Consider the following 24,481-nt stretch of genomic DNA (forward strand, 5'->3'; position numbering starts at 1 on the left):
TTTCTCATCTTCTGCCAACATTGCCTCTTCTAATCCCACTTCCTCCCAGCCAAGTTCTCAACCCACTTTGGATCAACATTGGAAAAGACAATGCAAAGAAACTTCTCACCAATACATTGCTAGATGGTGGTATGATTCAGATATCCCATTTAATGCTGCTTGCTCACCTTATTACCAAGCTATGTGGGACTCTGTTATAGCTGCAGGAAAGGGCTTCAAAGGCCCTAGTATGCATGACTTGAGGGGAGCTCTTTTGCAAAAAGAGATATCTTCCATTGATGAGTATTTGGTTGATTTTAAAGATTCATGGCTCAAAACAGGTTGTTCCATTATGTCAGATGGATGGTCCGATGGAAAGAACCGCACTATCATTAATTTCCTTGTTTCTTGCCCTCAAGGAACCATGTTTTTGAAATCAGTTGATGCATCTGATAAGGTAAAGGATGCAATCCTTCTATTTGAGCTTTTGGATAACGTTATTCAGGAAGTTGGGGAGCAGCATGTTGTGCAGGTCATCACTGATAATGCCTCAAACTATGTTCTTGCTGGAAAGATGGTTGAGGCCAAATATAAGACCATATTTTGGACTCCATATGCTGCACATTGCATAGACCTCATGCTTGAGGATATAGGCAAAGTGGAGTGGGTAAAAAACACTGTAGAGCATGCCAAGTGCATTACAAAATACATTTACAACCACTCATGGGTATTGAACCTAATGAGGAAACACACTGGAGGCAAAGAGCTTGTTAGGCCTGCAATTACGAGATTTGCAACTCACTTCCTCACATTGCAATGTCTCAATGGTCAACATAAAAACTTGCAGAAAATGTTTTCCTCTGAAGAATGGTCTGAATCTCGGTGGGCTCGTAGACCAGATGGAAAAGACACCAAAAAGAAAGTGTTAGACACTTATTTTTGGAAAAGGTCTGTAGAGCTTGTGAAAATTACCGAGCCCCTTGTTAAGGTGCTAAGGTTGGTGGATGGGGAAAGATTGGCCATGGGCTACATTTATGAAGCTATGGATCAGGCAAAGGAACAGATACGACAGCTTACAAGGACAAGTTAGCTAAATATGGCCGTATATGGGAGATCATTGATAACAGATGGAACAATCAACTCCATCGTCCTATACATGCAGCTGGGTATTTTTTGAACCCAAGGTATCACTATAAAAATCGGCTAGGAGATCAGCATGATGGGGAGGTCAGAGCTGGATTGATTGATTGCTTGGAGTGCATGGTCCCTAGCCATGTAGACCAGTGGGAAATACATAGACAACTTACTATTTTCAATATGGCAAGTGGTACTTTTGGCAAAAACTTGGCAAAGATGGCAACAGATGTGGACCAACCAGGTAAGCAATTCCAATTTCCATTTTGTTTTTCTTTTCAAGTTAAAATTGTTTACGTTCTTTACAATTCAAATTACAAACTAAGTTACTAATTAATGTCTTTTTCTTTGCAGCACATTGGTGGGAGTCATTTGGTGGCCAGTGTCCTCAATTGCAAAGGTTTGCAATTAGAGTCCTCAGTCAAACTTGCAGTGCTTCAGGTTGTGAGCGCAATTGGTCTGTTTTTGAGCGCATACACACAAAGAAGAGAAACCGTTTGGAACAAAAACGGTTAAATGATCTTGTTTTTGTGCAATACAACCTTCGACTGAGGAGGAACCAAATGATGAGCAAATCACCTGGTCTAGATCCCATTGTGTTGGACGATATTGATCCAACATCAGAATGGGTGGAGGAGACTGAAGATCCTGTGTTTGAGGCTGATTTTGATATCGACATGGCTTTAGCGGGGGATGAGGCAGATTATGTGGCGGCATCAGAACCAGGATCAGTAGCGGCATCAAGGGAAGGCAAGGAACCAATGGAAGGCACTAGTCGTGCAGGTCGACAAACTCGTGCTTCCATTAGGTCCACTTCTATTGTCATTGGTGGCATTGATACTGAGGTTGTAGATCAGGCTGAGGCATCCTTAGACTCTGAACCAGATGATGTCTATGTAGCTCCTGATGATTATCCTGTGTCTAGTAGTGGTGATGGACTTGATGATTGATCATGTGTACACTGTAGACTTGTAGTAGGCCAATGGCCTCATAGCTTGCAGCATTGTTTTTGGACTTTATAGGCCATTTAGAACCTCATTTCTTATGTATTTTGCTATTTTGTCGATGATATGTATTGTACTCGGTGCCATTTTGATATATTCACCTTTACATGGTATATAAATGAGCAAACTTTGCATATTTTGTCTCTATTGGCTTGGAATCATGGTTTTACATCTTAAAAATAGTTTTGTTTCATTAAAAATTAATTATTTAATGTATTTTTTTAAAACCCGTTCATTTAGACCAAACCAGTCCCGGTTAGACCGGTTCTGGTCGGTAAACCGGTTCATTAGGTGGACCGGTCCGGTCACCGGTTCCGGTTTTAAAAACATTGGATTCAATATTGAAATACATGGATTCGTAAACCATAAATGAAATAGAAATAGTAAAATATTGATACATTGATTTGAATTCATCATTCTATCTAATTAGTACGAAGAAAAATATTAGATATGAAGTTCGACATAGTAAATTGTAACTACTAAAAAGTAAAAAATAGTAAAGAATAACAAGTCAAAGACTTGGTTTGAGGTCATTGGTATCTAAAGTCAAGACTCAAAAGTTAAAACTAAAAATCATCAATGGACGATGAACATTGCAAATAAAATGATCATCAAGGAATGAAAGTGAATAAATAGTAAATAAAATTGAAAGTCAGGTACCGGTTTTTTATATATTGTTTTTGTTTTTTTGTTTTTTCTCATTTAAATTTTTTCTTTTTATTTTTTCATTTTTAAGCCTTTATAGGAAAAAATCTAGGGGTGACACCCATAAGCGATTCTTTCTGGGGGGGATGTTGCCTAGAAGTACCCATTCTTGGGGGGATGCCCAAAAGCACCACTTTCAAGGGGGATGCCCATGAGTACCCCTTCTTGGGGGATGCTTAAAAGTCATCCTTTTGGGGAAACATGTCCCCCACATCAAGGAAACGTTTCCCCATGTTTCCTTAAAGGGGGGATGAGGGAAATATTTCCCTAGGCTCCCCCTTTCGACTTGAGAGTGTGGGAAACATGGGGGGCACATCCCTATGGAACACTGCTTCTAACCCTGCATATATGGATGTGTACTTTGCTTCATGGTATTCCTCTTCTTCCAAGGAATGGATTGTAGATTATGGGGCTACTACACATGGTGAGACATAAGCATCTTCTCTCTGAGTACAGTGATCAACATAAAAAGGAGAAGGAAACCATTGGTGATGGCTCAACTCTCCCAATGTTTGGTTGTGACATTGTTTTGGTTGGCAATGCTAAGTTTGGGGATGTTCCCCATGCTCTTGGTGTTATACCAAATCTTCTATCTATCAATTACATTACACACCAATAAAAAGGTGTAATCTTGGTTGGATGGATGGGTTGTCAAGGATACTTGTGATCAATGTCACATGGTTCAGGTTCGAGTTCGGGTTCGATAATGATTAGGTTCGGTTTGAGTTTGAATTTTTTGATGAGGTTCGCCATTAGGTTCGTTATATATATATATATATATATATATATTATTTTTATATGAATTATAGGATAAAATAGTAAGAAATGAACATCAGTAAACATAAAAAATGCTATCATGGACATGGAAACTGCAAGGATAAATTACAAGCTTGAGTTTTGACATGAAGTTATGAGTTTTGATCTATGGATTTGGTCAATGACTATGAGGTTCAATGAGGTTTGTCAAACCTCAAATTTTTTTTAAGGTTCGCCAAAATTCGAACCTCAAGGTTAAAGTTCGACAAACCTTGTGACATAGCTTGTGATAGGTTCAAACTTCAAAGTGGTTACTTTTCAATGTTGTGTTGAATATAAACATATGTACAAATTTGGAAAGAGTTCTTTACCTCGTGTTTAAAACAAATTCATTGCAATGGTTGCCAATGCATCAGTGTGCTATGGCATTATCATTTGGGTCATACCAATTATGGGTCCTTGGGACACATGAGCCATCTTCACCTTGGTGACTGTGTTCCACATATCGACCCACCTAGTGGTGTTTGCAACGGATATGTGATTGGTAAACATCATAGAATCCTTTTCGAAGGACAAATCAAGGCCTGCGTCCAAGTCCCTTGAATTGTCTTACAACAACATTTGTGGTCCCATGGTCAACACCACTTGTGGGTTCTTGGTTTCTCTAAATCTACACCATAAATCCAAGGATGAAGTGTTTGGTAAATTTTGAAAATTCAAGTCTCTTGTATAAGCTCCATGCAATTAGAAGATAAAGTGTCTTTGCACTGGTGGGGGGAGTTGAATGCATTGGTAATGATTTAGGTGGTTTCTTCTTTCTCAAGGCATTTCTTGGCAAAACATTGTTCTTTACACCCAACATAATGGATTGGTTAGGCATAAGAATAGGGGAATCATTGAAATGACTCATTGTATCTTTCATTCTTAGAGTATGAAACCATATTTTTTGAGGAGAGATCATTTGTTGTGCAACATACATCATCTATTATACACCTACTAGTGTAGGACTCCTTATGAGCATTTGCATTATCTCACATTTCTAGATCTTTGGTTATACTCCTCGTAGGACTTTGGTTAGTTACTATTACCGCAAAATCTAGATATCTAGTTCAAAGCCTCTTTAGGAACTCTAGGTCTAGGGCAACAATGAGATTAGCCACCACTGTCACCTTAGTTGTTTCTCCTCTGTTGTTTTGTGTTTAGATATTATCCCCACAAAGGAGGCTTCCTTTGTAATATCCCTCCCCTTAATAATAAGTAAAAATAATAAATAATAAATAATACAAAAATAATAATTAATAAAATAAATTATAAATAATAATAAATAAATCACTTAATAATAATAAAAATAATAGATCATAAATGTTAAATAATAAATAAGATTAAAAATATATACAAAGAAAAAAAAATAGTAATAACCATACTAAAGCTCTAGATAAGAATAAGGAAACTATCAAAAAGAAGGAAATAAAACAAGAAAAGGAAACTATCAAAAAGAAGGAAATAAAACAAGAAAATGAAACTATCAAAAAGAAAGAAATCAAAAGAAAGTTGCATGAGACTTCTATTTAATAGAGGGCGAGGAAGATGAGAGGTAATTTTTCCGGCATTCTATCATTCCAAGATTCTATCTTTCATTCTCTTGGGAGAATGGTATACTAAGACTTAGGAGCACTGGCAGTAGTACGTTGATTGAGGCTCGGGGGTGGCCAGTTGTAGCAGAATCCTTGCACAATTGAGTCTACGGTTGGGTGGAGAGTTGTCCCCACAACCTTGTTGTCATCTGGCAAACCTTGATTACAGGTAACATAGATATAAAATTATTTGTCAGCATATTTTTCTATCAAGAAATTAATTTATATTTTTTTTACTGTTACATATGGTATCAGAGCATGGTTTAACCCTTAGGGCCTATGGGCATCCAAAAAATTTATTTTGTTGAAATTTTAACTTGACTTGTTTTAAAGTTACAGGTGGATTACTTCCAGGAAGCCGCATATTTTTCTAACCTTCACTATGCCGTAAATTTTCTTTATTCAATGCATAGTTATATTTTGATTGGCCTTGGTGATTACTTTTCTTATGACTTAGAATACTATAACATGTTGATCGCACCTTTTAAAATATCATGATTTTTCATCATTTGCTGTGGAGTATATGGACAAATAAAATAAATTAATTCTGCAGGTACCCAAAAGGGTATCCATACAGCAGTAGAAAGAATACTGTAATATCAATTGGTTTGCAGTGACATGTTATATTCTCTCTGATTAGCGATTGAATTAATTGCCATGTACTAAAGAAGTGAGATCTGAGTTTCGAATCCTTGTTATGGAAAGATTCCTATGCGCAAACGATATGCTAGGGCGGGCATGCCAGAGCTAGTTCGCAACACATTTTGCGGAACTTTGACTTGGAAATTGCCACAGCAACATGTCTCCTGAGATTGATCACGTTTGAAGAGAATCCAATTTTGCTGAAATTTATTACCAATGCATGGAATCTTAACTATTAGATTTTGATTTGTCACTTATTTGATGTCGATCATTGTTTTCGCGTTGGATGCTGCGTTACTGATCTGATTTGGCGAGGTCTTTTTTTGATTACCGAGATCTAAACAAGGCCACCATTCGAAATAGGTACCCCATGCCTCGAATCGATGACCTCTTTGACCAACTAAAAGGAGCTTCAATATTCTCCAAGATAGACTTACGGTCAGGTTATCATCAGCTAAGAATCAAGGAGGAAGACATACCTAAAACGACATTCAGAACGCGCTATGGGCACTATGAGTTTATTGTTATGCCATTTGGTTTGACTAATGCCCCAACAACCTTCATGAACTTGATGAATAGTGTCTTCCGAAAATATCTGTACCGCTTTGTCCAAGTTTTCTTGGATGACATCCTCATTTACTCTCGTAATGAGAAAGAGCATCTAGAACACTTGAGGTTGGTACTACAATGCCTTAGGGAACATAAGCTATATGGAAAACTTTCTAAATGTTCTTTCTTTGAGAAGGAAATTCAATATCTAGGCCATACCATTAGTGGCAAAGGCATTGCAGTTGATTACAGTAAGATAGAAACTATAATGACTTGGCCCTCTCCCCGGAATGTCAAGGAAGTACGTAGCTTTATGGGATTGGCAGGCTACTATAGAAGGTTTGTAGAAAGGTTCTCGCAGATATCTAATCCCGTCACCTGCCTCCAAAGGAAAGGGGTTAAGTTTGAATGGACAAGTGAGTGTGAGAAAGCATTTAATGAGCTAAAGCATCGACTAACAACGACCCCAATATTAAAAGTACCTGACATGGACAAGGACTTTCTTGTATGCACGGATGCATCAGAAGAAGGATTAGGTGCAGTCTTGATGCAAGATGAAAGGGTTATCGCTTATGCTTCTCGAAAACTTAAGAACCATGAAATCAATTATGCAACTCATGATCTGGAATTAGCAGCGGTTGTAATGGCCTTGAAATTGTGGAGACATTATCTAATGGGGCGTCAATTTGAGTTAAGAACAAATCATAAAAGTCTTGAGTATATCTTCACACAAAAGGATCTTAATGCTCGACAACGACGCTAGAGTGAGTTATTTAGTGATTATGATTTCAAGATATCCTATATTAAGGGAAAAGAGAACAAAGTGGCAGATGCTTTAAGCAGGAGACCTAGACTTCATTCAATGTCGGCATTAAAGATAGACTTGAGGAGCCGGATTCTAAATCATCTAGTAGGAGACCCACATTACCAGCAAATAAAATTTGCCTTACAAGAAGAGGTACCTGTGGCAACCAAGTGGGAGGAATACACCTTAGAAAATGATGGATTGCTACGATATAAGGGTAGGATTTATGTTCCAGAAGATGATGATCTTCGGAATTTAATAATCAAGGAAGCCCATCAAGCTCCATACGCTGCACATCCAGGAGTCCAGAAAATGTATGCAGACTTAAAACAACTATTTTTCTGGACAGGAATGAAAAAGGATATAACAATGTTTGTGGCTCGATGTTTAGAATGTCAACAGGTTAAAGCTGAACATCGTCACCCGGCAGGGCTTTTACAACCCCATGATATACCAGAAACTAAGTGGGAAGTTGTTTCGATGGATTTTGTTGGAGGCTTACCTATGACGTCCCAGAGACATGACTGTATTATGGTTGTGGTTGATAAATTAACTAAGAGTGCTCACTTCATTCCAGTCAAGACCACCTTTGAAGCATTAGCTATCGCTCAAATTTTCCTGAAAGAAATAATTCGCCTTTATGGAGTACTACGAAAGATAATATTTGATAGAGACGCACGTTTTACTTCCAGATTTTGGAAAAGTCTATTACAATCTATGGGAACACAACTGAATTTTAGTACAACATATCACCCAGAGACAGATGGTCAAATAGAAAGAGTAAACCAAGTGTTGGAGGACATGCTAAGAATGTATGTCATGGATCAACAAAACCAATGGGAGAAATACCTCCCCTTAGTAGAGTTTGCCTACAACAATAGTTACCACAGTTCAATACAGGCAGCTCCCTTCGAGATCTTGTATGGAAGACCATGTCGTACTCCGTTAAGTTGGGATCGATTAGAGGACCGAGTCATGTTGGGACCTGAAATGCTCCAAGAAATGGAAGAACAAATGGCCACAATTAAGCAGAGACTAAAAGAAGCCAGGGATCGCCAAAAAAGTTATGCTGATGCAAAGAGAATCGATAGAAACTTTGAAGAAGGAAGCCAAGTTTTCATTAGAATCAAACCCTTTAAAAGTTCCTTTAGGATGGGTAAGGGAACAAAGCTATCGCCTAGATTTGTTGGGCCATTCACGATCCTAGAGAGGATTGGACCAGTTGCTTACAAGCTCAAGCTGCCTTTCCATCTAAGAAGGATGCATAATGTGTTTCATGTTTCTATGCTTAGAAAATATGTACCCGACCCGTCCCATGTTTTGAAATTTGAAAAATTGCAGGTTTCCGAGGAAGGAGCCCTTCAAGTCAAACCATTATGTATACTGGACCGCCGGGTTCGTCGACTCAGGAACCGTGAGTTTGAGCAAGTCAAGGTCCAATGGGACCAATATAGCCCAGGGTCAGCTACCTGGGAAGATGCAGCTGTTATTTTTCAAGACTTTCCTTATTTACTTGATTAAAATGTGTGGTGAATAGTGCTCCTTAGCTAAGACAGATACTTTTATGGAGAATCTAAATCATGTTTTATTGTTTAAACTTTAGGATACATACACTATGATTTCCGTTTAGTTTAATGAACTGTTAAGATGTTGAGTATAATGGTAAGGGAATAATGATGCACATGTGTTCTTATAGTGATGATGTATCCTTATGATTATGATGTTATGTCGAAGTATATTAACATATTCATTTACTACATGATGAATAGGTATTTGATGTTGATGTTATAACTTATGATAGTATTTCTTGAGATGAAGCATGTATTTGCGATTAACTATGATGAATGCAATTTCTATGATACTATGATGGTATATCTAATGCATTGGTTGCATGTTGAAGTATGATGATTGACAGGACTCCACAATGGGCCGAGAGGGCCGGTTTATTTGATGATCTCGTGCGAGCCCATACGCACGAGGGAGAATAAGTAACATCATATGGGCTGGGGACAAACTCAATCAACACTACATATGCCAGTGGTTCCTTTGTCTTGTGTATAGCTCTTGATGGATAGCTCTTGAAGAGCTATGGGATCATCTTGAGGAGGCCAAGTGCCTGATGTTCTAGGCTAGGTGCCTGTTATTGGATTGGGATGCCGAAGTCTGGAAGGGATGTAAAGGACTTCGATGCCTGGGGCTGTGCGCCTTAGTAGTTGTGGAGGGAGTGGGCCAGCCTTGCGAGATGCCCGGGGTCATTGAGTACCGGACTGGATGCCTGCCTTGGGGCAGATGAGGTCTGAGTCAGGCGCGAGCCTTGGGGCCAGCCTTGGACTAGGATACAGACCGGGTCAGGCTTAGCTTGGTGCCGAAAGTGGGAAAAAGGACAGAGATTCCTTGAGATTTCCCGGGGTGTTGGGGACTTTCGATGCCTGCTGGTTATACTAGTTCAGCAGAGGGTGTTGGCAACATGAAGTAAATTGAATAATAAATAAAAATAATAAATAATAAATAATTCAACTTAACTTCGGGACGAAGTTCCTTAAAGTGGGAGAGTATGTAATATCCCTCCCCTTAATAATAAATAAAAATAATAAATAATAAATAATACAAAAATAATAATTAATAAAATAAATTATAAATAATAATAAATAAATCACTTAATAATAATAAAAATAATAAATCATAAATGTTAAATAATAAATAAGATTAAAAATATATACAAAGAAAAAAAAAAATAAAAAAAATAGTAATAACCATATTAAAGCTCTAGATAAGAATAAGGAAACTATCAAAAAGAAGGAAATAAAACAAGAAAAGGAAACTATCAAAAAGAAAGAAATCAAAAGAAAGTTGCATGAGACTTCTATTTAATAGAGGGCGAGGAAGATGAGAGGCAATTTTTCCGGCATTCTATCATTCCGAGATTCTATCTTTCATTCTCTTGGGAGAATGGTATACTAAGACTTAGGAGCACTGGCAGTAGTACGTTGATTGAGGCTCGGGGGTGGCCAGTTGTAGTAGAATCCTTGCACAATTGAGCCTACGGTTGGGTGGAGAGTCGTCCCCACAACCTTGTTGTCATCTGGCAAACCTTGATCACAGGTAACATAGATATAAAATTATTTGTCAGCATATTTTTCTATCAAGAAATTAATTTATATTTTTTTTACTGTTACATCCTTGGCAAGATTTAGAGGCTATATTACTAGGGATCCTAAGTCAGATGGCTCTCTAAGGAGCTTGCAAACTGTACAACCTAGAATGGTCTTCAATTAAGGAATGCTTGTGGTGAAAAAGAGTTGGTGGATTGGAGGAATCGACAAAGTCTTGGAGGTCAAGATAATGTTTATGGGTGTTTGAGTAAACTTTTCCACTAGTCACCATCAACTTATAAAACACTGTTATAAGTTAGGATTTCAAGAGTATGTAGATTTATAGCATGAAAAACATTACAACAACAATGGAAATAGCCTAATGACTAGTCAAGGTATGATCAACAAATGGATTAATGCTATTGAAAGGGGTAAACGAGCAATAGGTCAACAATGTATTTTAATGGTTGGAAATTCACAAAACAACAACTAAGACCTAGATGTCAACTTAGACCTAGACGTTGGTCATAAAAATGGGGGTGAAAAATGCATAAAATGATGGATTTTTCCTTTTAAACATTAATAGATGTGACACCTATTTAAAAGACAATAACATTTAGGTGCAATTATGCTATAAAATGTAGATTTAACTAAACCCTAACTCTAGTTTACCATAAATAAAGAAAAATAGAAAATTTGAGTTGATCGACACACAATTGTTAGTGCTTTCAATGAAATGGGCAATGGAGTCAATAGGATGAGGCCAAAATGTTGAGGACCTTAGATAAAGAGGGAGGAGAGAGTTCACTTCACCTCCAAACCTTAGTGACTTTCTTATTTAGGAGATTTAAGGCCAAAGGATGCAATCTAGTTCCTTTGATGGATACTTGATGGCAAATTTTGCATAATAAGAACCAAGAGTTCATAAATGATATTGCAATTTTTAATATGGCACGAGATAAACCCTAATTTTAATAATTCATGCAAAATGGAAGAAAAATAGCATTAAACTTACACCATTCAAGCAAGCATCACTTCGTCAATCCATAGAAAGTCTCTCCATGCAAAACATATCCTCCCCAAGACAATTCAAATACCTTATTTAGCCATTGCGTCCAAGTTAAAGAGAAAGAACTTGTGTGCACTCTTTGCAAGAGAATGAATTGAGTGTGTGACAATGATCCAAGCCACTTCGAATTCCCTCAATTTATTTGAGGGTAACCAAATCAAATGTCTTAATTTGCACTAAAAGCCCTAAAATATGACTTTAAGCGTTCAATTAGGCTAATAGGTCACAATCCGACCTAAAGGCAACTTTACATAATGATAATACATAATAAATGACTCTCATTTCTCCACATGTGGAAAAGTAGATCTCCAACATTACATCTTCCTCATAAAGTGAGCATTTCTATCAAGCAAGGTCAAAATCTAAGGTCAAGCATTTCGATTAGAGTGCTTGATGCAAGGGTCAAAGAGTGCTCCTTCCAACACATCTCAACAATTTGAAAGGGTCCATCTCTTAGGCACCACTCCCGGGGCCATATGTTATCATCCTAGGGTTTGCATGGGTGATGTTGCGATCCTAGAGCATGATGTTATCATCGAGATGTGTAGCAACCTTCCCAAAGTGTTTGAAGTCATCATCATCCTCATCTGGGCTTTGGATAAAGGCAACAACCATCAAGAGGGTGCAAGGCCAATGTGGGGGCGTCCTAGATCCTCTGGGGTACATTATCAATCCTACTAATGCATTGATTTCTTAGCTCAACGTGTCAACATCTACAGGTGTAGGAGATGTCATGCATCTATGCGAGGGCTTCTCAAGGCACAATGCTCATCTTTGTGTGGGAAACATTAATGCCTCAAGGTCATAAGTGCTCTCATGCTGGGCTAGACATCCTCTTCAAGTTGTTGTAGAGGTGTTAGGCCATCCATCAAGGGATATCCAATTCATCTAGGAGAAAACACTTGAGACATGCCCTCAAGATCAAGTGAGTTCAACATCATTAGGTAAAGAAACCATAAAAGCATTATAGTGGACCATATCTAATGCATATGGCACCAAAATACTTCACATAATCCTTGCGTTCAAATGTCATTCTAGCTGGTGATCTGTAAACAAGTTACTACACTTATGTTTGGGATGAGAATCTAATTAGCCTTATTAGGTGCTTCCAACCCCGAGGGGAAGGATAGTTCCTAGGATGTCTCATCAATCGAGATATGCATGTGATAAAGATGAGCATTGAATGGGTAGGACTTCAAGGAAGATGCCATTGTCATGGTACCCACTGAATGAGGTCCAACATCTTGAGTCTAGTGATGTGAAAATGGAGCAATCGTGGGGGCTTGAGTTAGCCTTTTCTCAGCCTATTTTTACTACCCCTTTGGTGCGCCTTTTAGTTCAATGATTTTCTTTTCCTTTCTCGTTGAGCTTGGGTAATCGGCTTACTTGATGCTATCAAATACCCCTTAAACATGTAATGGTTTATTGCTCATTAGGGTTGGAACATTCATAAACTCCTTTTATTTAGATAGAGCATCGTATGCTAGTAACTGGGTGATGGCTAATGAGGGGGTTAGAGCTCAGGCTAAGCTTTTTTCCACACACTTTAATTGTCCCAATTATCTTTCACATTTTACATCTTATTTCATTTGTGGCTACATATGCTTTTGTCTTTCTTTCAGCTGCATCAACCTCTTAAGGGCAAAGTTTTTGGGCTCTTGCTCAAAGATGAGGATAAAGGGTGCCAGTTTAGTGACAAATGATCATCAACCCAAAGAATGGAAGTGTATACAAGGGAATGATGGAAAGTGATAAGTATGGATTACCCTGGGCATGTCATATCAATCAGCGCCTCCTATTTGTGTCCCTGTTGAACAGTGGAAAGAAAAGGACCCAGGCGAGGTCACATTGGGCTAGGGGTGAGGGATAACATCCCAGGTGAAGTGTGGGAACAAGGATACAATCAAGAGCGTTCAATCATCCTGGTAAACCTGTGATTCATGTTAGAATGCCCTTAACATTAAATGAAAGCACATGGTTACAGAAATGGTTAGTGTACCTTATAATAGATGACCCACCTTCCCTTAAGGAGTATGTGAGATGGAAAAATAGCACTGAACGGACAATATGTGGAGAACTCTGAGGCATAGCTATCGTGGATCATCTATAGGGCTGTTGGCTGGAAGGCTAATCAAATAGGAGAAAAAAATTCCCCTAGGGGTAACCCACTTTGGTGGGTAACAGTTACAATGAGACTTTTTAGGGGTACTGTCTCTATGACTCCAACTCTCCCCAGGAGTTTGATCATCATGTTGGTATCTTTACTAAACCTCTTTCTCATGGTCCCCTACAGTCTCTTTTGTCACTCCTTGCCAGTGATGGTTCTCAACATGTATCCATGGATTAAGCCTCTTATTTTCTTTCTTGGTCTCTTGTTGATGATTCCTCGCTAGTTGTAGTGGACCGTTTGTTATCTCCGTCCGATGTTGGTTCACCCACATATACTCTGTCAAGTACTTCATCTATAGTTACTAGACACTCTACTGGGATTGATGGGATTACTTTCATCTGCTGGTCCCTCCTGCCACCCAAATGCTTCTCCTAGTGTTCCATCATTAGATGAGGTCATTACCATCAGCACCCCTTTACTAGATGTGCAGCCTAGTGATGCTTCTTTGCCTATTGATGTACAGAGTAGTGATGCGTAGCTGTTTGGTGATGACGGTGATCCTTATGCTTCATTGTTCCCATCATTGCCTAAATAGGTTGTTTCCACTCTTATAAATGCTACTGATTTCCTTGCAGGTCCTTCAGCATATCATTCAGAATTGCCTCCATCTCGTGCTCTTATTTGAGCTGACCTTCCTACCCCTGACTAATACTAGTTTGCTTTGTGAAGACTCTTTGCAATTTGATCAATGCCAACAAAGATTTGAAAGGTTTTCTTCAGGAGTAGTATGGCTTTTGATGACCCCCAGATCAGTATTAAGGGGGATGCTGTGATGATCCATGGATGCATATTTTGATGATTTGTTGACGTAATGCCTTCTCTGTGGTTAATTTTATTAAGATGTAATGGCTTAACAGTTATTTCCAGCTTCAGGTGGAAAATTATTCATAAATTTAGACAAATTCATTAAGATTTTTATTTTTATTTTTTATTCAAATTAATTATTAAATTTTTTTATTTTATTTTTTATTTTTATTAAAGTTGTGAATAAATTTAAGAATATGGAGATTTAAAGCTTCCGTTTTCTTTTACTACTACGTTTCCATTTAAGAAATCTTTTGGGATACATTAAAGTTTTTTCAGAAGAGTTACATAATTTTATATTGTACCTGCTCTTCCAAATCCTTCTATTTTCTGTTTCCATTTTTTTCCCTTCTAATAACCATCCTACTTTTTTGTAAATAAGTTTGTGTCTTAAGGTCATTTCTGAGTCCTGTTCTTGTAGAGACTTTTGGAATGTCTAAGGAATACTGGTGGTGATTTCTCACACAGGCAGTTGCAGCTGCTCTCCGCAGATTTGGAGGGCTAGCTCATCAAACTTTTGGTTCATCCACAGTTTTATCACATACAGAAGTTTGCACACCTGCCAGACTAGTCCTTGCACGGCTTGGTGTTACAAGGTACATGATCATTAACCTTTTGTTCATTTTTCCCCAGAAGACTGGACAGAATGTTCCCATGCTATAGCTCTTTTTAATGACAGTATTTCTTTCTCCTGCTAGGTTAACCTTCATTGTTTTCCTTTGCATTTAATGCCTGTACAACTTAGAAAAGGTTTCCTTTTCGCACTAAAGGACCAAAGATAGCCTTATTTTTTTGTGGTGTTTGACATGATCTGCATTCTTTATTCAGGATTAACAATCAGCTTCTATCTCACAAGGCATCAGAGGCAGGTGACATTGTGTGTCTAGAGGCTCTTGTGAGCAAAGGTGTAGACATATCTGTAACAGATGATTCTGGTCGAACAGCATTATGGTATGCTGAGAAATCTGGGCACACCCATATTTTGCATTATTTAAGGACATATGCTCATTCTCATGGAAAGAAAAGAGCTAGGGGAAAGGCAATATCAAAATGTAAGCATGGCATTCAGGAAGAAAAACAGCATGAAAAAATAAATTATTCTTCTGTGAATCGGGATATTGGAAATGCTCAACTAGAAGAGATTGAAAGTTTGCAAAAAGAACATATTTTGAACACTGCCTCTTCTATATCCAATGTATCCACAAAGAATCCTGAACAATCCGAGTTGAAAACAGGATCAAGCCATGAAAAAGGTGAAAATGGAAAGTACCTACCCAGTGCTTCAGCTACTGAGTCTCTCTGTGATGAAAATCTCATAAAAAGTGAAGTTAACACTGAAGTACAGGAAATTGCCATGAAAAATACAATCAACATTCTGAAAAAACAGAAAAACAGTAAAAAGAATAAAAAGGTTCATATGAATCACAGAGAAGAATCGAATGATAAAGCAATTATTGAAAAGCAAAGTCTTGATGCAGTGGAAGATCATGCTAGTGGGCGGGCAAATGACATGATAACAGTAGAGGAGTCCCCTTCCTTGGAACCAGAAATGGATGCCGAGCAAATGAACTTGATGCTTCGTGAGGCTATGGCATCGGGAAACATAGAAAAACTAGAAGTTGCTCTAAGTACTTGCACTTCAGTTGCCTGCAACGCTGACAAGGATTTGGTGAAGAAGGTGAAGGCTGCTTATCAGAAAAGGTTGAGGCGTATGGAAAAGTGTGTTGCATTGGAAAATGAGCTTTTTTCTGCCATGAAAGAAGGGAACACGTCTCAACTTAATGTGGCTATTTCTGAGATTGAGTCTGTGCCAAGGTTTGCAGCTGCTTTGCAGGAAAAATTGAATGCTGCTAGGAAAGAGCTTAATAATGTTAAAATGAGAGAAAGGATGATGGTCACAGATATTAAGATAACTTCTGAATGTAGCAGTGAGATGGATAAACTGTCATCTGTTACAAAACAGAGTAATATAGGTGTTACTGACAAGATTGTGCATAGTGTTGTCGTGCAGGGGGGAGAGAGAGAACTTGAAAGAAATGTTGTCTGCACTGTAGATGTACAGAGCAAAGCGAAAAATGATTTGACTGAAGTTAATACAAGCATGCAACAGGATACATGCTTCAAGAATGCTGTTAGCAATAATGGAACAGTTAATAAGGTTGCACAAATCAGAAGTGAGAGCAGTTTGCATGAAGAGGTTAACAATATTTCCATGAATGGAACAATTCTGAGCGAACTGGGGAATGTTCAGAATGCAATTCCACAACATTCATCAATTCTCAAAACAGAATCTGAAGGCAAATTTCAAAGAATGTCCGTACCACAGTGTCAAATGTTTTCTTTTGAACATGTTCAGTCTGTTCAGGATGCTTCACATGAAGCAACACCCTTGTTGGGGACATCACTCATTTCTCGTTCTAATGGAACGTGTCAATCTGTCATCAAGCCTCCACATCAAAAGGATCCCCTAACCATGGAATCTGCAGAACATTATCCAATTACTTCACAGTTATTTCCAGCTTCAGGTGGAGCTCCATTAGGTTATGGCTCCCATGTCAAACAACAGGATGTTTGGAATAGGGACACATATTTTGAGAACTTAAGAAGTTGCAAAGGTTCTTTGGCAGACACATCGGAGTTAGTCCCCTTTCCAAATTGTCATGCTGATACTTATTTTGATTATGTCAAACAGGAACCTCAAGTGAGTGATTTTGATGAACCAGAACCTTTTCCTCCCATTGCTTCAGTTGTTGGAGTTGCAATGTGTTTGCCAAGTTTGTTCCATCAGCCAACTATAGAGAATCAATCTGTGGGATCTTCGGATAATGCACCAGATGAAGTATCATCTCCTTTGGATTCATTCCTTCATTATTGGAATCCACCAAATATGAAGGCTCAGAATTATTCTTTCTTGTTCCCTGCAGAACAGATTGGAAGTATTAATCATCCATGTCCAGAGACAGACAGTGAAAGATATGTCTATGATAATTTCAAATGCAATAATCATCATATATCAAGAGGTCCTTTCTCACAACACACAGATCACTCATGGTTACATTTTCAGGATCAGTTGCAGAGTAATTCTGGGGGTAGTACTGCTGGTTTATATTCATTTTCTCGGGTTGTAGCTCCACCTCCAGGGGAACCTCTTACCGGGCCTGCATGTGATAGGTTAGCAAAAATGCTTCACAGAGTTGCCATAAATGATGCTTATATTGGTGAAATTTGTTCAGTTTGTCAGCAAACAACTAAAGATACTGTATTAGTTCCCTGTGGCCATTGTATGTGTAAAGTTTGCGCAGACAATGTACAGTTGATTAATTGTCATTGTCCAATATGTAACTGTTTCATATCTGCAATTCATTCACTTTATTGATATATTTATATGTTCAGACCCAAAGTCTCAACAGGCCGTAAAGCCCAAGTTTTGATCTCTCTCTCCCCTCACCTGGCTTCATTTGCTTGTACGAATACATAGATCTTAGTTCGATGGAGTTACATTATTCTGCTATGATGGATGTTCCTTTATTACTAAAGCAGGAAATATATCTTGGAAGCATTTCTACACGCAAAATAATTTGGTAGGACACTATGGCACAGCAATCTATAATTTTTGCTTAAATATTTTCATTTACTTCAAAATTAGCACATGTTTTTGATAAATGCCAAATTACTAATTGTACAAGTGATAACATTAATGCATCATCCAAAAAAACTCTTAAATAAGGTTATATACAAGTCTTTCCATCTTGGTGTTTAGATCTGTATCTTGTTGGCCATATTTTATTCAACAAGGTTGGTGAATGATGCTCAGTTGGCCATGGTGAATTGCTATGCAAGTATTAGCTTCCGTCTTAACTCTTGTCAAATGCAAGGCAGAGGGAGACAATGATGTTTATGATGACGTACAAACGCTATATGAAATTTCTAATTTAAACAGATGGTTTCTTTTGGGGTGGTTTTAATTTCATATAAGTTTTGTGACTGAGCAAGTCAAATTTCAAATGTGAACTTTATCTAGTTAGTTCTTGTCCGAGAGTAAACCTGTGTGGTTAATGCATAGTTATGTTCTTGTGTGATTTTGAGGGTCCTTGTGGCTACCGTGTTATTTGTGATGATTAGCCCATTATAGTCTCAGGATATTCTTGAAAAGTTCAGTGTTTTTTCAATTAATGGAGGTTCACATGATTTTGTTACAGAAACCATTTACACTGAACTTATCCGAAATCACAGTGGTTTTCGTTCAATGTATTTAGAAGAGACTATATTATACCTCTTTGTATATAATAGACAAAATTTGCTCAAGCAAAGATTGAATCGAGGACCACAATTATAAGAGGAGAACTTTGCTCAACTAACTTCTGATGAAACTTTAATTACAAAGTGTGGCAGTGGTTTTATACTATCTTTATATGCATTATATTATCATAATTCCAACTAAAATTTATTTCTTCGTCATTCTCTTAATATTTGTTTTTTTATTAAATGTAAGCATGTACAATAAATCATTGTAAAGTTAATTGTCGTCAACAGATAGTTATCCGGGTAGACCGTTGATATAAATTATAATATGTACGAGGAGAAATTTGCTCAACTAAATTCTGATGAAACTTTAATTACAAAGTGTGGCAGTGGTTTTATACTATCTTTATATGCATTATATTATCAAAATTCCAACTAAAATTTATTTCTTCGTCATTCTCTTAATATTTGTTTTTTTATTAAATGTAAGCATGTACAATAAATCATTGTAAAGTTAATTGTCGTCAACAGATAGTTATCCGGGTAGATCGTTGATTATAATCTGTATGAGTCGATATGGATATAGAGTATTATAGATGGATAATTTGGAGACTTGATATCAAGACTTATTATCTGTATTCAACCATTTAATCTGGATATAGAGTATTATAGATGGATAATTTGGAGACTTGATATCTAATTCATAGTATTCAACCATTTAATCTACGTAACTTTTAAATTTGAAGGACATATGAGTGAGTATTGGTGCAAATAAAATCACGAAATCATTTAATATAATCTCTCTTGGTGCAACCACATGTTCAACCACTACTTCAAGGCGATTTCATAGTTTTAGGAACAATCTTCATGGGAATTGAATCTCGTCCAAAACTCTTCTTTTCTCACTAATAGATTTGGCAATCTCTTTTGGCATAAAAAATTAAAGGGCATATGGGTGGTATTTGATCCCTTGTGTGCATGGTCATGAAATCACTTAAATAATTTCTTTGGTTGCAACCACACATTTGACCACTACTTCAAGGTGACCCCATGGCTCCAAGGAAGACTCTCACAAGAATTGAATCTTCCCTATTGCTCAAAAACTCACTCATCTTCAAAGCATTCAACTCATTTAGGCTTAAATTTGAAGGACATGGGGGTGAGCTTTGATCCACTTATGTGTGTGTGGGTTACAAGATCTTTAATATAATCTCTTGTTTGGAACCACATGTTCAATAACTACCTTAGGGTTTCCCCATCACTGTAGGAGTAACCCTCAAGAGAATTCAATTATGCCCACTAGTCAAGAACTCGTCGCTCGCGAATGAATCCAATGCCTTTGGGATTTTATATTCAAGTACATGGGGTGGGCTTTGATCCACTTATGTGTGCATGGGTCATAACATCACTTAATTTAATTTCTCTAGGTGAAGTTCAACCATTCCCTCAAAATGCACCAATGGCTATAGGGAAATCCCTTATGGGAGTTGAACCTTAACCATTGGTGAATAACTTTTTGCATTATTAATGGATCCAATTCCGTTAGGCCACAATTTGAAGGACTCTGTGGTGAGTTTTGATCTTTTTATGTGTTCACGAGTCATGAGATATTTAATATAATCTCTCGGTGCAGTCACATGCTTGGCAACTACCTCAAGGTGTCCCCATGTCTCTAGGAACAACTGTCACAAGAATTGAACCTTGCAAAAAATTTGAAGGACATGGAGGTGAGATTTGATACATGTGTACATAGGTCACAAGATCGCCTAATGTAATCTCTATTGGTGTAACCACATGCTTGAAGAAAAACCCTCATGGGGATTAAATCTTGTCCACTAGTGAAATCTCCTCGTTCTACACCTATGAGTCATGTTTTGATTTTAACGAGTGTATTAATGCAAGCTGTCATCAAAGATTCCTTTGGTTTTGAATCCCAAAAAAGGTTTAGAAGTGGGTTGTTAAATTCACTATGATGGAAAAATTTATAGCTACTAGTAAGTTTGTTTATTTTTATAGGTTGGCGAAATGGTTACTTGACTTGGATATAGTCCAAAGTGTTGAAAAGGCATAGAGGTCAGAGGTGACTAGTATAGGTAGGTTACCATGGATCTATTCAATGTCGAATAATTAAAGCAATGATGGGGCTAAGTCTGTAGTATACGAAATGCCATGGTTTAAGTTTGATATGTTGGCTTTAGATCATCGAGTTCTTTGTGAAAAAGTATTCTAATTTAATTATTTGGAAAGTGTTGTAAATTACCCTACTAGATTCAACTTTATTATATTTACAATATTGAGCTTTATTTGTTGAGAACTTGTGAACTATTCTTAATCGTTAGTTATAATTGATTATTATACTTACACATGAAAGATGAAAACTAACTATGGATGGTTAAGTAACTAGGTAGATAGTTCTTTGTAATTCGCTATATGTTAAATGTATTAAAAATATAAAATATGATCAATAATGTATGAGAGTTTAACATGTTCTGCAATGACTATCTCATCTCCCCTCAATTTATGGAGCATGTAATATTTAGGCAAATATGTATCCATTATACGTTATTATGTTGGACATATAATTCTTTGGGATTTTGTATAACTGTAAATATGTTGTAATTATAAATTTAAATTGTCATATGGAAGATGAAGGTAAAGAGCCATCTTCCTAATGCATAAAAGAATGGTATGAACTAATGAAAATCAATCAAGTTTCAGTTACGACTTGACAATAGTATAAGAGCCCTAATAACTCCATGATTCTCATGTGCATTCCAATGTCTTGAGCTTTGCCATTCGCCTACAAGAGACATTCTTGTTCTCTTCTTCTTTGGGTCTACATTTGAATTTTTCATAGATGAAGTAATAAGTCTTGGCATTACCATGTCATTTGGAAGCTCATTCCTACACCCTCATTGCTAACTCTTCCATTCTTTTCACGTTATTGTTCTCCTACGAACTTCCTTCGCACTCCGTGCATAAACACTAGGTTTTTGGACTTCTTTGTATCATCTCAATTTGATGTGGATCATCTCTAAGTTCTAAGGGGTATTGAAGATGCATTGTCATGTGCCAAAAATTGGAAGAATGGAAAGCATAATTCATCGCAACTAGCTTTGCTTCACCATCATTCATAGTTCTTTGTTGATCTATGATTGTATCGAACACCTATGGTGCCAATTTATGCCATTAATGCGCAAAGTCATGGCCATTGAAATGCCACCTATGTGGTACTTATCAGTGAAAATTTTATTGGGGTTTCGAGGCAGTGAAAGGTCAAGGCTCGAGGCATATATTTATAGGTACAAATATATTATTGCTACCAAACTATATTCCCTTGGTTCTAGCACCTCTTGACACTGGCCCAAATCAAACTGATGCTATTATCCTCTATTTAGCAGAAGGTGTGCCCAAAGTGATGTGGACATTGAAAGTAGCCCTTGGAGAGCGAGCGAAACTTGTTTGCTAAGTGAAAAGGGATTCAAATTTGTGTATGTTGGAGTGATGGGTATGGTGGATTTTAGGAAAATATCAAAGCTCAACTGGAAAACACATTCTCTCATTTCCATTTTTGGTGTGGTGTTGACTAGCAAATAATATGACCTTGAATGGTTCAACAAGATCAAGAGCACATTGATCTTCATTGATTTGTAAGAGGTAATTACTAAGGAGAAACCATAGAAGAGGTTGTAGAAGTAATTGAATCTAAGGAACAATGAAAGCATGATAAACCTACCAAACTTAAATCTACCAAGGAGCTGGCCATATGGAAGAACAAAGACAAGAAAGCATATGCTCTCATTACCACAACTCTAAGTGAGGAGGTGAGCCACCAATTTATCTCTATCACTGATTATATTATGGTGCTTTAAAGAAGTTGAAGTTCTGTTCTACTTCTCTATCAATGATTATTAGAACTTGAACCCATATAATTGTTGGTAAGTTCTTCAACCTTGAATTGAAGGATGAATATCCCATGGATTTAACCTCTTAAGTCAAATCCATAATGCACAATATTGATGCCACTAGAGTAAAGATATATTTTCCTCTCACAACCTTTATCAATGCCCTTCTATAATACATACTCTTACTATCTCGAGTCCTTGCAAGCTAATGGGCAAATGAAATCCATGACATTTGACGCTTTGGTGGAGAAAGTTGTAAAATGTGAGAAATCCTTTGGAAAGAAGAAGAAGTCAACTCATCTCACTAAAGAAAGTGTGTCCCTTTCTTATAAAAGGAAGAATCAACCACATGATCCTAGAGGAGAAATCAATGAAAGAGGACACGGGAGAAAGAGTTTTAGATGCGGGTGGGGTAGGGGGGTGGTGGTGTTGGGGGGAATACATAATCAAGGTGAGAGACCCGATCTTCATTGTGCCCTTTGTGGCTTAAGTGCACACGATGCATTAAATTGCATAATCCCTTGGGAGAAGATCAAAGACAAACAAGATCAGAAAGAGGATAGAGGTAAAACCCTAGACCTAGTGAAAAGTAAAGCACTTGGATTTGCTCATTAAATTTTTTCCCATTGAAATATTGGAATAACTAAAGATTTGTTTCATACTTAATTTGCTTATGAGAGAGATGCATCATTGCTTGACAGAGATGCAACATGCCATATGACCTTTTGGAGATACTTCTTTGAAGATTTTAGTGACAATGTAGATGCCAGAGTGTCTTTTACAGATGACAATGTAGATGCCAGAGTATCTTTTACAAATAAATTAACTCTGAAACCTTCCAGACTTGGCACCATTAGGGTTCAATTGCTTGGAATTTTTGGTTTCTGTTTGCATGATGTACTTTATCTTCTAGAGCCACAAAGGAAATAACTATTCTTTGTGCACATTAGAAATAAGGAAGGCCTCAGACAACATACATGTCATGATTGAAGTGGAGGATAAAAGATACTGAAGCTGAAAGGGACATCTTCTCATGCACAAAATTTTGCATACTCTCTCATTGCAATGAAGTTACATTGCTATCTATCTTCTATGGCATGCTAGTTTTGGGTATATTAATTATAATGACCTTTGTTTATTAAAAAAAATGGTTTTTGTGGTTTACCTAATATTCCTGGGAAACTAAGGCAATGTAATGTTTCTATCCTTGGAAAACATTGCAAACAACCCTTCCATGTTTCCACTTCCAAAACATGTAGAAAACTTGGATCGATACATTCTAATTTGTGTGGCTCCATGCATGTTCATTTGCAAATGACAATAAACATATGAGGACTTTTATTGATGATTACTCCAAGATGTGTTGGGTGTACATGTTGAAAGATAAAGCTCAAGCTTTTGAAAGTTTTAAAAATTTTCATGTATGGATTCAAAGTGAAGCACAATCACTTTTTTTCTCTCTTCGTACTAATAATCGAAAACAATATACATATAGTGAATTTGAAAACTATCTTCGACAACATTGGATTCAAAATAAAACCATAGTTCCATACAATCTTTAACAAAATTATGTAACTAAAGGAATCAAGAAGACTATCTTGAATATGGTCCGTTCTATGATGTCTTGGGTTGATGCAATTCTCTGTGTAGTATATGTGAAAAACATGTGTCCATTTTATGCTCTTAGAAATAAAACACCTTATGAAATGTGATATGGCTGCATTCCGTTGGTGAGGCATTTCAAGGTCTTTTGTTCCACCTACTATGCCTTGATTCCTAGGGAGAAAAGAAACAATCTTGATGCAAGGAGTTAGACGTGTATCTTATTGGTGTATTCAAGTATCCTAAACACATATTTTACTTATGATGAGTTCCACAAGAAGTTTGTTCTTTCTATATATGTAAATTTTCTTGAATCTTCCAAGATTGACAACTCTATTGAATGACACCTTGATTATCTTAATAGATTCACTCATGTAAATACATATCAT

General features: G+C 37.2%; 1 protein-coding gene across 4 annotated transcripts in view; it reads left to right on the forward strand.

Annotated features, from left to right (window-relative positions):
• LOC149262450 (uncharacterized) overlaps window positions 1–17,774 on the forward strand; it is a 142,052-nt gene extending 124,278 nt beyond the window's left edge. For all 4 annotated transcript variants that reach the window (XM_089424648.1, XM_089424638.1, XM_089424642.1 and 1 more), the window contains exons 8-9: window positions 14,812–14,939; window positions 15,172–17,774. In XM_089424648.1, coding sequence (XP_089280774.1) covers window positions 14,812–14,939; window positions 15,172–17,719 — 2,676 coding nt within the window. In that variant the 3' untranslated portion in view covers window positions 17,720–17,774. The remainder of the gene's footprint in view (window positions 1–14,811; window positions 14,940–15,171) is intronic.
• The last annotated feature ends 6,707 nt before the right edge of the window (window positions 17,775–24,481 follow it).

The sequence above is a fragment of the Pinus tabuliformis genome, chromosome 6, assembly GCF_031772625.1.
Source record: "Pinus tabuliformis cultivar Carrire ecotype Pingquan chromosome 6, CPIR1, whole genome shotgun sequence".
Lineage (NCBI taxonomy): Eukaryota > Viridiplantae > Streptophyta > Pinopsida > Pinales > Pinaceae > Pinus > Pinus tabuliformis.